This window comes from Equus caballus, chromosome 25, assembly GCF_041296265.1.
Source record: "Equus caballus isolate H_3958 breed thoroughbred chromosome 25, TB-T2T, whole genome shotgun sequence".
Lineage (NCBI taxonomy): Eukaryota > Metazoa > Chordata > Mammalia > Perissodactyla > Equidae > Equus > Equus caballus.
This window is the reverse complement of record NC_091708.1, coordinates 9,676,918-9,690,927: the sequence shown is the minus strand read 5'-3', so window position 1 is coordinate 9,690,927 and position 14,010 is coordinate 9,676,918. Positions and strand designations below refer to the sequence as shown.

Here is a 14,010-nt window from a genome sequence, read left to right as displayed (position 1 = left end):
GGACACAGTCTTAGCAAGCTTGGATATCATTTCCTAGCTCAGAGCAGATAATGAGCTGCAAATTAGATGGGTGGAGGTTGAGGAATAAGTGCCACAAGAAGTAGTCGAGGGCAGGACAGCTCTAAGAAGCAGAGCCCTCTAAGGCAGAATGCCCTGTACTCCTTAGTAACTCCTAAACTCTGCAACAAAAGACCGTCATTGATGTTCGTGATTACTGAATCAGATTTTTAGACATAGTGGCATTAAGAAGAGGCAAAATCATATTTCATATTCTCTGGTTAAGAAAGTAGGTATATGATAGGTTTGGTGAGATTATCTTATTTCAGGTTTCCCCCAGAGCAGAGTCTGAGACAAGGATTTAGATGCAGGTATTTATTTTGGAGGTGATCCTGGAAAGTGGGAGTGCGGGAGTGGGAAGACTAGAACAGAGTAGGAGGAAAGCCATTAGAGGATGCATTATCGAAGTTGCCCTGAGGGAAGCAGAGGCTGAAATCTACCAGAAGCTCCCAGGAAGCCTGCAGAATACCATCCAGAATTGTCCACTGAATCTCCTGGCTCCTGTCTCACCTTGGTTGAGGATTGCCTCTGGGCACTGTGCTTGCGTGGCTGACTGAGCTCTTAGTGTTGGAGAAGGCCTTGGGGAGAAGATGGGCGATGTGTGCTGGAGGTGGCATCCTGTCATTGCAAGCTGAGTCTGAGCTTGCGTGGAACTGTCCAAGACAGTTGTGGTTGAAATAGTAGTGAGCCAGGCAGATGCGACCCGGAGCATCAGAGGATCTGCTGAAAACATTTTCCCTCCAAAATGCTTCCAGATAAAGTTTTGGTACTTGGTAAGTTTCTGCTCTCTAGGAAAGTAGGCATTGTATAGAACCTCACATTGCAAAGCTTTGCTAAACAGATGAGGCATGGCCATATCACAGTCTTCTGTTTCAGGGGAAGGGGCGCCTTAGTGATTGTTGTCTCTCACCGTAGGAATTGGCGGGGGGATCATCCATCAGCATGAACTGATCCACGGAAGCTCCTTCTGTGCTGCAGAACTCGGCCACCTTGTTGTGTCTCTGGATGGGCCTGATTGTTCCTGTGGAAGCCATGGGTGTATTGAAGCATATGCCTCTGGAATGGCCTTGCAGAGGGAAGCGAAAAAACTGCATGATGGTTAGTTTCTCTCTGCTGAGGAATCAAATAGCCAAATGGTGGACAGGTACTTCAAAGTAGATATTCCAAAGAAAGCCGAACGCTGGAGCCAGAACTTGTAACCTTTTCGATCCCTAGAGGAAAAGCAGAGGCTCTTCCTCGCACTGAAGCTCCCACGTCTCCTGGGTGCGGAGCCATGCTGACACCTCCTCTCCAGTGATGGAGACGGGCCCTGAGCCCCTGGGTAGCGGGGAAGATGTCTTTTATTTTTGTTTTCTCAGCCTCTAGCACAGGGTGGGTACTTAATACACATCTTAATGAAGAATTAAATGGGAGACATATTAAAGTTTTTGAACTCTGAAAGGTCTACTTGAACTAAAGTTGGTTCTGGACATGTTATAGAAGTTAGGATGGTTTCTAGTCTACTGCAAGAGGGAGTCATTTAATATCAGTATAATAAAGTGTGTCAAGTGCAAGGAGAATGATGGCCAAGGAATGTAGACGCATGTAAGAAGGACACCAGCGTTCCCTCCTCGCCCTCTCGAAGCAGGGAAGAGAGCGTTAGGGTGCCATCCTGGGGGTTGAGAGTCAGAGGACAAACAGGATTAGCGAGGCAAGTCTGGATGAGCCCGGGAGCACTTCCAGGCATGGGAAACAGCGGTCTTGGTGCATAAACGGCAGCGCAGGGCACAGTGTACCAAAGAGGCGGGCTAGGACCAGCAGAGGGTGGAGAAGGCACTGAAAAAGCTCAGGGGAGAGACACGGTCAGATCTGAATTTAGCTTCTTCACTAAACTGTAACTTTTTGTTTTCTGGGGGGAAAATAATACTTGAATGGAGGCTGGTGTTGTGGGACAGTTCTAGAATGACAGGCAGTTTTCTAGGTGGACAGCTTGGGGATTGGGAGTATGAGAGGCAGAACAGATTTTGGCAAAAGATGATGGTTGGGTGCTCGTGAGACATCCGGCTGGACAGGTGTTGAAGGCAGCTGGCTACAGGGGTCTGATGCCCAGGAGAGATGACTGGGCTAGAGGTAAGGATTGGGACTCTTTGAGGTGGTAGTTAAACCTAGGAATGGGACTCGGAATGAGGCACGAGTCAGGGATGGAATCTGTGAAACGTCAGCATTTGAGGGGTAGGGAGGACCAGGACAGGGTGAAGTTACAGAAGCCGGAAAGGGAGAGCACTTCAGAGAGCGAGTGGCTGGTGGTGTCAAGGGCTGCTTACGAGTAAGAGAAGCTCAGAAAAGTTCACTGGCTTTGGCCATGAGGACATCATTTGAAGCCATGAAAACTGTTTTTTAACCTTGTTTTTATCATCACCCCCCTAAGGAGCCTGTTCAGACATTTTTTCCTAATCATGCCACCCCATGAAACTTCAGTATGACAGATATATTGTTTATCTGTTTGTGTTTATGTACCACCGCTATAAAAAGAGTAAGGGTTTTTGCCTGCAAGAACTAATTTTTGCCCCTTGGGGGCAAATACATGTCTTAAGAAGAGGTTCAGGGGCTGCCCCCGCCTTTGGCAGCCCGGGGTTTCACCAGTTCGGATCCTGGGTGTGGACATGGCACCACTCATCAGGCCACGCTGAGGCGGCGTCCCATATGCCACAACTAGAAGGACCCACAACTAAAAATACACACTTATGTACTGAGGGGCTTTGGGGAGAAGAAAAAAAGTTAAAAAAAGATTGGTAATAGATGTTAGCTCAGGTGCCAATCTTAAAAAAAAAAGTAACAGAAAAAGAAAGTTCAAATAGTGGGAGTAGAAGCCTAACTACACTGAGTAGGAGGGAAGAAGTCCTTTGAGGACATGGAATTTGTGAGCACATGCCGATGGAAAGGACGCAGTGGAGTGGAAGCGAAGGTTGACGATGCAAGAAAGGGTGGTCGAGTCCCTACAGTGAGGGCCCTGAAGGGCGGGAAAGACAGGAGCTGCAAAGCCCAGGTGGACGGCCCAAGAAAGAGAAGGAAGGAGCGGAGGTGTGCAAACAGACATGTTCATGGTGGAGGCACCTGGTGTGTCCTCCTCCTGCGAGCTCAGAAGTACAGAGACCTCTTGGTAGTGGGGTGAAGGGAGGAGGTCTGAGGAGGCGAAGGCTAAGAAGAGCAATGAGCGAGAATGGGAGAGCCAGCCAGCTAGGGCAGCTGTGAGGGCCCCTGGAGCACAGGAGAGCACTGGCTGGTCTCCGGGGAACAGCCTGCACAGTTGAGATTCCTCCCAGCAGGACCCAGGATAAGAGCAGAGGAGGAGGCAGATGCTCCTGGTTGGTGACTGGCAGAGTGAAGGTCAGGACAAGGACGATACATGACAGAAATGCCTCCTGTTTATTTAGCAGTTACTCTGGCCAGCACATAGGTACTGTATGTCCATTATTTCATTTAATCCCTAAAAGAATCCTGCTAGGGTTGGTATTGTTACCCCGATTTTATAGAGAAGAGAAACATATAGAGGTGACGTGACATGGACAGGGTCATGCAGCTAGTAGTGGCAGAGCTGGCATTAAACCCTGGTCTGTGTCTGTTCCTTAGGGGCTGTAACTTCCTGTCAGAGACTGGAGCGCTGGCAAATAAGGCACCAGCGCATCCGGGGTGGATAAGGAAGGAGATGAAGGAGATGAATGCAGCAGAGTCTGACAATTTGGGGAAAAAACATCTCAAGGACTCTTTGATATGAGTTCTTCAAGTGAGAAGTGAAGAACCTGGAGGGCTGGGGAGGAGGCGGTGGCCAGAGTGGAGGCTCTCCCAGGTGGGGAAGCTCCGGGTGATGTATAACCAGGCAGCAAGAGGGTGGCAGAGGCCTCTGCGGCAATGGATGTAGACTTTCACGGCTGATAAAAAGCTTTGCAAATGTGAAAAGAAAACACTGTCTTCCCACGTGGGGGCTCGCTGCCTGCAGGCGCAGCGGTAGCTCGGCTTCCCCACAGGGCTGCCGCAGCGCAGCAATGACAGCTTCTCCTCCTCCCCTCTGTTCACGCAGAAGACCTGCTGTTGGTGGAAGGGATGTCAGTGCCAAAAGATGAAGCCGTTGGTGCCCTCCATCTCATCCAAGCTGCAAAACTTGGCAACGTGAAGGCCCAGAGCATCTTGAGGACAGGTGAGTGTGCGGTCCTGGGCCGCTCTGCTGCAGGGGGCGGGCCCTCGAGCACCCGGGGCTCCCACGGGTCCCAGCTTCCCTCAGGACCAGCCCTCTGGAACCGCGTTCAAGACATTTAGCAGCATTGCCTTTTTAAACAGATTTTTGTTTCGTTTTACAACTATGAAGAAGCTGCTTGTTCATTTTATAGGAAATTTAGAGAAATACAGGAGAGTAAGAAAAAGTATCACGTCAGGTTTTACTGTTCAGAGATACCAATTATTAACATTTCCTTCCGGGCTTTTTTTTTTTTTTTTACATACTTGAGATCGTACAGTATAATATATACAATTTTATGCCCAGCTTTTTTCATTTCGAAGTATCATATGATCACTTTCTCATACTAAGAATACCTCATGAACAGCTTTAAAAGTAGCACTTCTCATTATGCAGTGCGAATGTACTGCCTCTTCCTGGCTGCTAGCCCTTTCTCCCTTCCTCTTTGGTGTTTTTGATTTGGCTCTCCCCCCAAAACTGATTTTAATTTTTGTTTTCCTGTAGCTGGAACGGCTTTGGGTCTTGGGGTTGTAAACATCCTCCACACTATGAATCCTTCCCTCGTGATCCTCTCTGGAGTCCTAGCCAGTCACTATATCCACATCGTCAAAGACGTCATCCGCCAGCAGGCCTTGTCCTCGGTTCAGGACGTGGACGTGGTGGTTTCAGATTTGGTGGACCCCGCCCTGCTTGGTGCCGCCAGCATGGTTCTGGACTACACGACTCGCAGGGTCTACTAGGCCCCCCAGGGGTGGACACGCACCAAGACTCAAGAGCTCCTTAGCGGATTCAGGTTGTCTTGTAGATGATCATTTCTTGAAAAGCCAATTTGTTATTTAAATTTGATATTTGGCAGGCGACTTTGGCAGAGGAGTTTGCTTTTAGTCTCCCCTTCCAAAGTACCTTTCCCAACCTGCATTTTTGTAGATGATGCTCTTCCTGGAGTCATTTCAGCTCAAACTTTGTAAGTACCAATCACAATCTTCTGTGCCAAAAGGAGCTACACCAGTAGACGAGGGAGCCTCAGGACTCCGCTTCCTAGATGTGCCGCTGGGACCTGCAGGCCTTGCTTGGGATGTGAGCAGGAGCCTGGAGTCTGGATAGTCATCTTTCCTTTCACCCTGAGCACAGATCACAGAAAGGGATCCAGTCAGGGAACAGAAGGAAATCTCACCACGAGAGGCTTATGTAAACTTTTTTTTAAAAACAGCTTTACTGATGTATTTTTTAAGTGCAGAATTTGATAAGTTTTGACATATGTATATACATACCTGTGAAACCGTTACCACAATCAAGACATTGGACATCTGCCACCCCCAAATGTTACTTGTTGAAAGATGTTGTTTGCTATTACTCTCGCAGAACCTTAAGCAACTTTAGACAGGAATCTACAGTGGCCTTAGTGACCTTGTCCTTATCTTCTTAAGGACAGCTGAGAAGCCACTAGGACTTACAGCTTCTGAGAGGAGATTATCTGTTCTAAAAGGATCTTTGCTACTGACAAGCGGATACGTCTCCCTTCAGTAGCTTTTCATACTGTGTGGAATATGACCCTGGAGTGTCTACTAATGTAGCGTTCGTGTCTGTCATACCCAGAGCTCACACCTGTGAATCTGGATTCTGGCTGAGTAAGATTCTGTGCTTTCACTAGTGTCAAGATCCAAAGGCCAGCCTTCTTGCTACCAATTGCAATCTGAAAGAAATACTAATAGCCACCGCTATTAAGTGCCTACTGTATGCCAGACTCTGAACTAGGTGCTTCATATTACATTATTCTAAATTCTCACAACCTGTGAGGTAGGTGTTTTAATTCCCATTTCATAGAACCCCAAACTAAGTTTCATGTGTTTCAGTGACATACCTAAAGCTATGTGGCCAGTGAGTCTTAGAGACGGGGTTTGATCCCAGATCCCTCTGTGCTTTTTTGCTAAGCCACATAACCTCTCCTATCAAAAACTTTCAAAACGTGAATATATTCGAATTTCCTTTAGGCTACCAAAAGCTTTAATAAGAATATCTCATTAGCAAATGACTCGATTTATCCTTGACACTCTCAGCGGGGAGTTTAATCAAATTCCTCTATGCTGTGGAAATTTTGCCAGTACATACAGTATTGGTCTACTGACAGCTTTTTAATGGGTACTTTTGGATGATCTAAAGGAGTATATGCATATGTTCTTCAAAATGTTTATTAATTTTAGGAAAACTTGAAGGTTTCTACAACATATTCAGAGTTAGCATATAAAATAAAGTGAAATAATGAATATTGCATGTGGACTGCTTCCTTCCTGGTGGATAAATGTGAAAAGGCGGGTTGGCTGATTGCTAGAACTCTCCTAGTCTTGAAATCATCTTCAGGTCCTGGTTATTGTTGAGACATTCCACGCTGATTCCTGGGAAGGAAGCCAGTCTGCGCGGCCGTCAGTGTCTGGGGTGAGACGGTGTACTGTGAGGGGCATTGTGGTCTGTGGGGAAATCTGCCACTCTGTACCCTAGAGGACTGCATTGCTCCCAAGTTTCATACCAAATATTAGGAAGGATGGCACTGAATCTAAAACCAAATCTTAGTTTTTATTAAATTCATGGAAAGGCTAAAATATTCCAACATAATTATTATATATGGTTAATCACATCTTAATTTATTTTAATGTAAATATTCTTATGTTACTGTTCTGAGCCAAATTCTAAAGAAAAAATAAATATACTTCCTTGTGGAAATCCTATCACTTTTGTTTTGTTTTGTTTTGTCCTAATTCACTCACTAGCTAAAAGCATTTCTCTTTCCAGAAGAGATTTCTATTACATTGTTGCAGTGCTTAATTTTTGAAGATCATATACCTTCTTTAAGGCATCTAATATTGATTTCTTAACCAAAAAACCACACTGATAATAGAAAGCATTCTTACATAACATTTAAAAAATATTGCAAAATGATTACCACAATAAACCCAATTAAAATCCATCGCCATATGTAGTTAGAGAATTTTTTTTCTTGTGATGAGAACTTTTACGCTCTACTCTTGTAGCACCTTTCAAACAAACAGTCTTTTTAAGGGTGGTCGCCATGATGTACATCACAGCCCCATGACTTATAACTGGAAGTTTGTACCTTTTGACTTTCTTCCATTTCACCCAACCCCCACCCACTGCCTCTGGCAACCACCAATCTGTTCTCTGTATCTGTGAGCTTGTTTTTCTTCAGCGTCTACATACAGTGGTCCCTCAGTATCCGTGGGGGAGTGGTTTTAGGAATCCCTGCAGATACCAAAATCCATGGATGCTCCAGTCCCTTATATAACAAGGTGCAGTACAACGAATACAGTCGGCCCTCTGCATCCGCGGATGTGAAACCTGCAGATGTGGAGGGCCGACTGTGTACGTGAGCGCAGATGGTATTTGTCCTTCTCTGACTTCTTTCACTTAGCTTAATGCCCTCAAGCTTCATCCATGTTGTTGCAAATGGCAAGGTTTCATTCATTCTTGTGGCTGAATAATACTTCATTGTCCACAATATACAGTAGGCTTCCCTTTTCCCTGGGGGATTCATTCCAACCCCTGAAACTGCGGATAGTACCAAATCCTATATATACTATGTTTTTTTCCTATACATACATACCTGTGATAAACTTTAATTTATAAGTTGGGCAGCAAGAGATTAACAACTAAGAACAATTCTAACTGTACTGAAAGAAAAGTTACGGGACTGTGGTTTCTCTGTCTCAAACTATCTTACTGTACTGCACTCACCCTTCTTCTTGTGATGATGTGAGATGATCCAAGCCTACGTGATGCGAGGAAGTGAGGGGAATGATGTAGGCATCGTTGTTATGGAGCGTAAGGCCACTACTGACCGGAGGCTCACTGCGCCACCATGATGTTGATGGTTGGGGATCCAACAGAGGGATGATTCACGTCCCAGGCGGGACAGAGCGAGATGGCGCAAGATTTCATCACACTACTCAGAACAGCGTGCAATCGAAAACCTAGGAATTGTTTATTTCTGGAATTTTCCATTTAATATTTTCAGACTGTGGTTTACTGTAGGTAACTGAAACCGTGGAAAGTGAAACCACAGGTCAGGGGACTGCTGTACCACATTTTCTTTATCCATCTATTGATGGACACTTAGGTGTTTCCATAGCTTGACAATTGCAAATAATGCTGCAACGAACATGGGGATGCAGACATCTTTTCCAGTTAGTTTCATTTTCTCAGGATAAATACCCAGAAGTGGGATAGCTGGATTATATGGTGGTTCTGTTTTTAATTTTTTGAGGAACCTCCATACTGTTTTCCATAGTGGCTGCACCAGTTTACATTCCTGCTAACAGTGCACAAAGGTTGCCTTTTCTCAACATTCTCCCCAACTTGTTTTTCTGATAACAGCCATTCTAACAGGTGTGCGGTGTTGGCTCACTGTGGTTTTGATTTGCATTTCCCCGATGGTTAGGGATGCTGAGCATCTTTTCACCTACCTGTTGACCATGTGTGTCTCGTCTTTGGAAAAATGTCTGTTTAGATCCTCTGCCCATTTTTTAATTGGATTTTTTTTTCCCTATTGAGTTGTATGAGTTCTTTATAGATTTTGGATATTTATTAACCCCTTATCAGATATGATTTGCAAATTTTTCTCCCATTCACTAAGTTGCCTTTTCCTGTTATTGATGGTTTCCTTTGCTGTACAAAAATGTTTAAGTTTGATCTAGTCCCACTTGTTTATTTTTGCTTTTGTTGTCTTTGCTTTTGGTATGAAATCCAAAAGATTATCACCAAGACCAGTGTCAAGGATCTTATTGCCTATGTTTTCGTCTAAGAATTTTTCAGGTCTTACCTTCAAGTCTTTAATCCATTTTGAGTTAGTGTGGTATAACATAGTGGTTCAGTTTTTCCAACTGTCCTTTCCTGACTGTATCTTCTTGGCTCCTTTGTCATAAATTGACCATATATGCGTGAGTTTTTTTCTGGGCTCTCTATTCTGTTCTGTTGATCTGTGTGTCTGCTTTTATGCCAATACCATCCTGTTTTGATTGCTATAGCTTTGGAATATAGTTTGAAACCAGGGAGTGTGATGTCTCCAGCTTTGTTCTTTCTCAAGGCTACTTTGACTATTTGGAGTCTTTCGTGATTCTGTACAAATTTTAGGATTGTTTGTTCTATTTCTGTGAAAAATGCCACTGGAATTTTTTTTTTTGAGGAAGATTGGCCCTGAGCTAACATCTGCCACCAGTCCCCCTCTTTTTGCTGGGGAAGACTGGCGCAGAGCTAACATCCGTGCCCATCTTCCTCTACTTTATACGTGGGACGCCTACCACAGCATGGCTTGCCAAGCAGTGCCATGTCCGCACCCGGGATCTGAACCGGGGAACCCCGGGCCGCCAAAGCAGAAGGTGCAAACTTAACCACTCCGCCACTGGGCTGGCCCCAAATCCCGCTGGAACTTTGCTGGGGATTATACTCAATCTGTAGCTTGCTTTGGGCAGTGTGGACATTTTTAACAATATTAATTCTTATCCATAAGCATGGAATATATTCTCATTTATTTGTGTCTTCAATTACTTTCATCAGTGTCACAGTTTTCAATACACAGGTTTTTTGGTGGACTCTTTAGGATTTCTATATATAGTATCATGTCATTTGCAAACAGTGACAGTTTTACTTTTCCAATTTGGATCCCTTTTCTCTTTCTTGCCTAATTGCTCTGGCTAGGACTTCTAATACTATATTGAATAACATTTAAAATTTGACATAAAAAACAAACCGGCCCCAAGAAAGAGGTTTGAAACTAAATGATGAGCACCCACTGAGTCCCTAGACCAACTCCCTCCTTTTTATGAAGCCCCACGGGGTATTGCAGGCATTAGAAACAATCCCAGATCACTGCTGCGTAACAAACCACCTCAGCACGAGGCTGGAATACTAGGGACTGGCTAGGCATTTCTCTGTTGGTCTCTCCACGTGGGCTGGTTTGCACTTCCTCACAGCATGGTGGCTCCAGGGTGGCAGAGTTTTTTACCTGATGGCTCAAGGACTACCAGCTTGTGTTTTCCAACAAACCAGCCATAAGCGGCGTTGACTTTTATGACCTAGCCTTGGAAGTCCTCTTGTATAACTTCTGTCATGTTATCTAGTCACCTCTTGGTCTTGGGAATGTTACAAACTTTACTGACACCTTAAGCTGCCATATCCACCCTCAAGAAACCATCTGGTGTCAGAGGCAAGACCAGTTCAGATGATACCAGTAAGACAATACCAAAAGGTAAGCTGCCCCACATAGAGGGCCATGGGAGCTCAGGGGCAGGAGCAAGGAGAGGCAGTGTGGAGGAAACCTTTGAGCTAGTTCTTAAACTGGATTCTGACATTTTCAATGGCATTAGCAAGGCCTGGAGATGACAGCTGGTCAGTGGACAACAGTACGATCAAAGGTGGCTAAAGGGGAGGAATGAAGAGAACTGTGGGGCAGATCAAGGAATGCCCAAAGCAGCAGCTTGGACAGGGGGATGTAGGTGGAAAATTAGTGAAGGTTCCTCTCCCTTCCAGACATAATTACCACAGGAGAGATGGGAGACGTTCCTTCTTGGCAATGGCAAGAGCAACCCCCTTCCACAGTGTGGTACAAGAGTTGACATCAGGCTCCAACTGGGAAATCTATCGGGTACCTAGCAGCAGATTTCTGAAATATGGCTTTATTAGCTGCTCGAACCATCACCTAAAATGTGACAGGTTCTGAGGGCTGACAGTGTGTTGATGCCTGAATGGAGCAGTCTCCTTGAAGCACCTGTTGTGTAGATCAATGTCATCCAGAACTTCCGTGATGATGCAGATGTGCTGTAATCTGTGCTGTGCAGTTCAGATGCCACTACCTAACCACACGTGGCCACTGAGCCTATGAAATGTAATTAGGCCTAGAAATGTATGTTTAATTTTCATTAATTTAAATTTAAACAGCCACACATGCCGAGCGGCTGTTGTACTGGCCGGCAAGGTGTAGATGAAGGATTTGGCACTAGAAATGAGTGAAGTACTAGGGATGGCACTGACACGTGCTCCAGGAATCCAGTGACAGGGCTAGGCCCCATGCTAACGCCATCCTGACTCAGGTTTACTGGCTGAACCCACAGGAGTGAGGGTCTCACTACAGTCTCTATATCCCAGAGAGACCCCTGTTGAAATATACTATCTAAGACCCCAAAGTACGGACAGTGACAGCCGTGTGGGAGAAGATGTCTAGGCTGATGAGGGGTTCACAGCGCTGTTTTAGGTGGCAATAAGGGGTTAACGTTTAGCCGGGGAACTCCCTTTTCAAGTGGAAACCTCCACAGAATCCTAGTGCAGACAACAGAAACTTGGAGCTATTTTAGTTCGAGGCGGGGGGGGGGGGGGGGGGGGGGGCACTCAATGGCTGTGCCTCCTCAGCCCTAGAAATGATGAAAGGCAACTTCTCCTCACTCCAAACCTCAGCACCTTGAGGTCAATAATGAAGCTTCGGGCTTGCTGTTTGGAAACAAATTTATTCTCAGAATAATGCACAAAAGCACAGCTGTGGCTACACCGGGAGGCTCCCCCACTCCTCCGCGCCGCCCGCCCGCTCCCTCCTCTCTGAACGCCAGGGAGAACACAGGTAAAGGAAACATGCAATCACCAACAATGATCAACTCTAAAGACAAAAGGTTTGGTCCAAAAGAACTCAACATAATTAACCCAATTACTGTGAAGAGCTTCACTGAGCAGGACTGAGCTAGTGCAGGTGTAGGGTTTCCACAGCCGGCTCTTCAGTGCACCAGGGGGGCCTGCTTGAGGGAGATGAGGACAGAGCGCATGCGGGAGACGTCTTTGGCCTGCTTGCTGGACTTGGGGTTAAAGTCACACAGCCGGGCCACCCGTTCCCACTCAGTGCCTGGGGACGACTCGTCAATGTCATTTACAAAGGCTTCTTCTGCTGCCCTGGAAGCAACAACAAAACATGTTGGTGTAACGCAGGACCCCGTGAGCTCTTCACGCCTGACTTAACGGCGTTCTCCTTTCCAAAGAGTTAACACCCCCGGCCCGAGTCAGACTCGGGAACAGACACGTGGTCAGCTCTCCGAGGCACGGTGCCTGGACTGCTGTGTAAAATGTTGGAATACAGGTGTTTGGCTCAGGGCGCTCTCCTCTGTCTGGTGATACAGAGCGTTAAAAAGCGGGTCTTGAAGCTGCTGCACACTGCCTTCACTACCACGAGCAAAGCAGCTTGGAGAGTATCTATGTTGGGCTGTCGTGAGTTTCAAATAAACTTAGAGACTTCTAAAAAGCCCACAGGTCACTGCACAAGAGCCTCTGGATTTATTCCTAAGGCTGGAGAGAAACAGGGCAGATCAACAGGAACTCAAGACAAAGCTCCCATCCAGCAGACACCCGAGACTGAAGCCGTTCTGGGAGGGTGTTTGTTAGGACATTCTCCAGTTCAGCCAAAAGGTGGCCATGTTCCCTCCAGCCAGATGCCTCGGGCCACTCAGGGCACACTCTGGCAGGGGTGGGTGTCCAATAGCTGGAGAGCCAATCAACGTCAGTTGCTTTTTGGTAGGATGCTGCTCCAATATTTTTTGACGTCCAGGTCAGCCCACCCTGAGCTGGGAACTAACTGGTGGGAGCTACAGCCCGAAAGGACAGTGTTAAAAGGAGGGAAGACACACTATATTCATCTACTCCAACAAGCATCACGGGCAAAGCGAAAGCAATGGAGATGACTGGTCTGTGGGGACGGAGGGCGGCACTCACAGGGATGGCTGTGGCAAACACCGCTGAAGCCCAGAGCCACTACAACACTGCGACTTCATGGCACACACAGTTACGGGCAGTGAGAAAGGTTTACTTAACTGTTCTAGGCTGTAGCAAGGATGGTTTATGTTTGTGCTTAAAGGTGAAGAGAAGAAAAGAAACAAGGAGAGAAACTTTAGGTCAGATATAGAAAATGAGAATGAGCTCAATGCAGATGGTAAGCTAGACATGCCCTTGCCACTCTACACTCGGGAACGTGCAGCTGGCTTTGCTGGGCCACCTGCTGCCCAGCAAACCCAGACTCGACTTTTCCAGTCTCCATTTCTACTCCAGAGAGAATGTGCAAAATCAAATCCAACACCACCTGTAAGTCCAGCATTTCACAAGTCTCCCTGCAAATGCGCCTGGGCCAGGACACCCAGCCCCGTCTTCTAATGGGATGAACAGGCCAACACCACAAGCCCTACGGCCCTCAGCCTGTTGTCCATCGTCCCCAAAGCTGCTCTCTTCCTCCATTCCACTCTCATCTCCCTTATATCGAAAGCTAGTTCTAATTTTTGAGGAGGAAACAGCAAGAACTGTTCCCAAGTCGTCGGTAATACTACTCTGATAACAGGAATCCTTAAACCAAAAAACTTTTCCAGAGAAGATGCACTTTCCTTTGGGGGGAAAGCCAAAGTGGCCCCTATCAGACAACTTTGGCTACCCTAACCTCAAGGCTCAGGCCTCTTTGTGCCAGCGTTGGGGACAGGGCATCAGAAGCTGGCCACTAGATGACAATTTCCGACATGTAAGACCATGGAGAAACAATTACAGCTCCCCATTGGAGACAACCCCGTCGGCTCTGGACTCTTCTGCCCCGAAGGAGAGGCAACCAACCCTGCATTCTTTGAAGGAACCGAATGTAAAATGCTGCCCCCACTGGCCCCTAACCCCGGACTTCCACCTCCCCCCCCCCCCCCCACCGGACACTTGTCCTTCCCACCCGG

At 46.5% G+C, this 14,010-nt stretch overlaps 2 protein-coding genes across 12 annotated transcripts in view; one reads left to right on the top strand and one right to left on the bottom strand.

Moving 5' to 3' along the window:
* The window catches only part of GNE (glucosamine (UDP-N-acetyl)-2-epimerase/N-acetylmannosamine kinase), a 46,076-nt gene extending 39,086 nt beyond the window's left edge, over nt 1-6,990 (top strand). For all 6 annotated transcript variants that reach the window (XM_070250712.1, XM_001497313.7, XM_070250713.1 and 3 more), the window contains 3 exons: nt 973-1,155; nt 4,115-4,231; nt 4,772-6,990. In XM_070250712.1, the coding sequence (XP_070106813.1) occupies nt 973-1,155; nt 4,115-4,231; nt 4,772-5,007 (536 nt within the window). In that variant the 3' untranslated portion in view covers nt 5,008-6,990. The remainder of the gene's footprint in view (nt 1-972; nt 1,156-4,114; nt 4,232-4,771) is intronic.
* Nucleotides 1-14,010, bottom strand: part of CLTA (clathrin light chain A) — a 51,630-nt gene that overhangs the window by 18,392 nt on the left and 19,228 nt on the right. For 2 of the 6 annotated variants that reach the window (XM_005605615.4, XM_005605616.4), the window contains 2 exons: nt 13,121-13,156; nt 11,756-12,208 (listed from right to left, as the gene is read on the bottom strand). The exons of 1 other annotated variant lie outside the window; for it this stretch is intronic. In XM_005605615.4, the coding sequence (XP_005605672.1) occupies nt 12,037-12,208; nt 13,121-13,156 (208 nt within the window). In that variant the 3' untranslated portion in view covers nt 11,756-12,036. Of the gene's footprint in view, nt 1-357; nt 5,389-11,753; nt 12,209-13,120; nt 13,157-14,010 lie in introns of those variants that run through there. 3 more of the 6 variants (XM_005605619.4, NM_001159334.2, XM_070250373.1) reach the window with 3 other exon arrangements.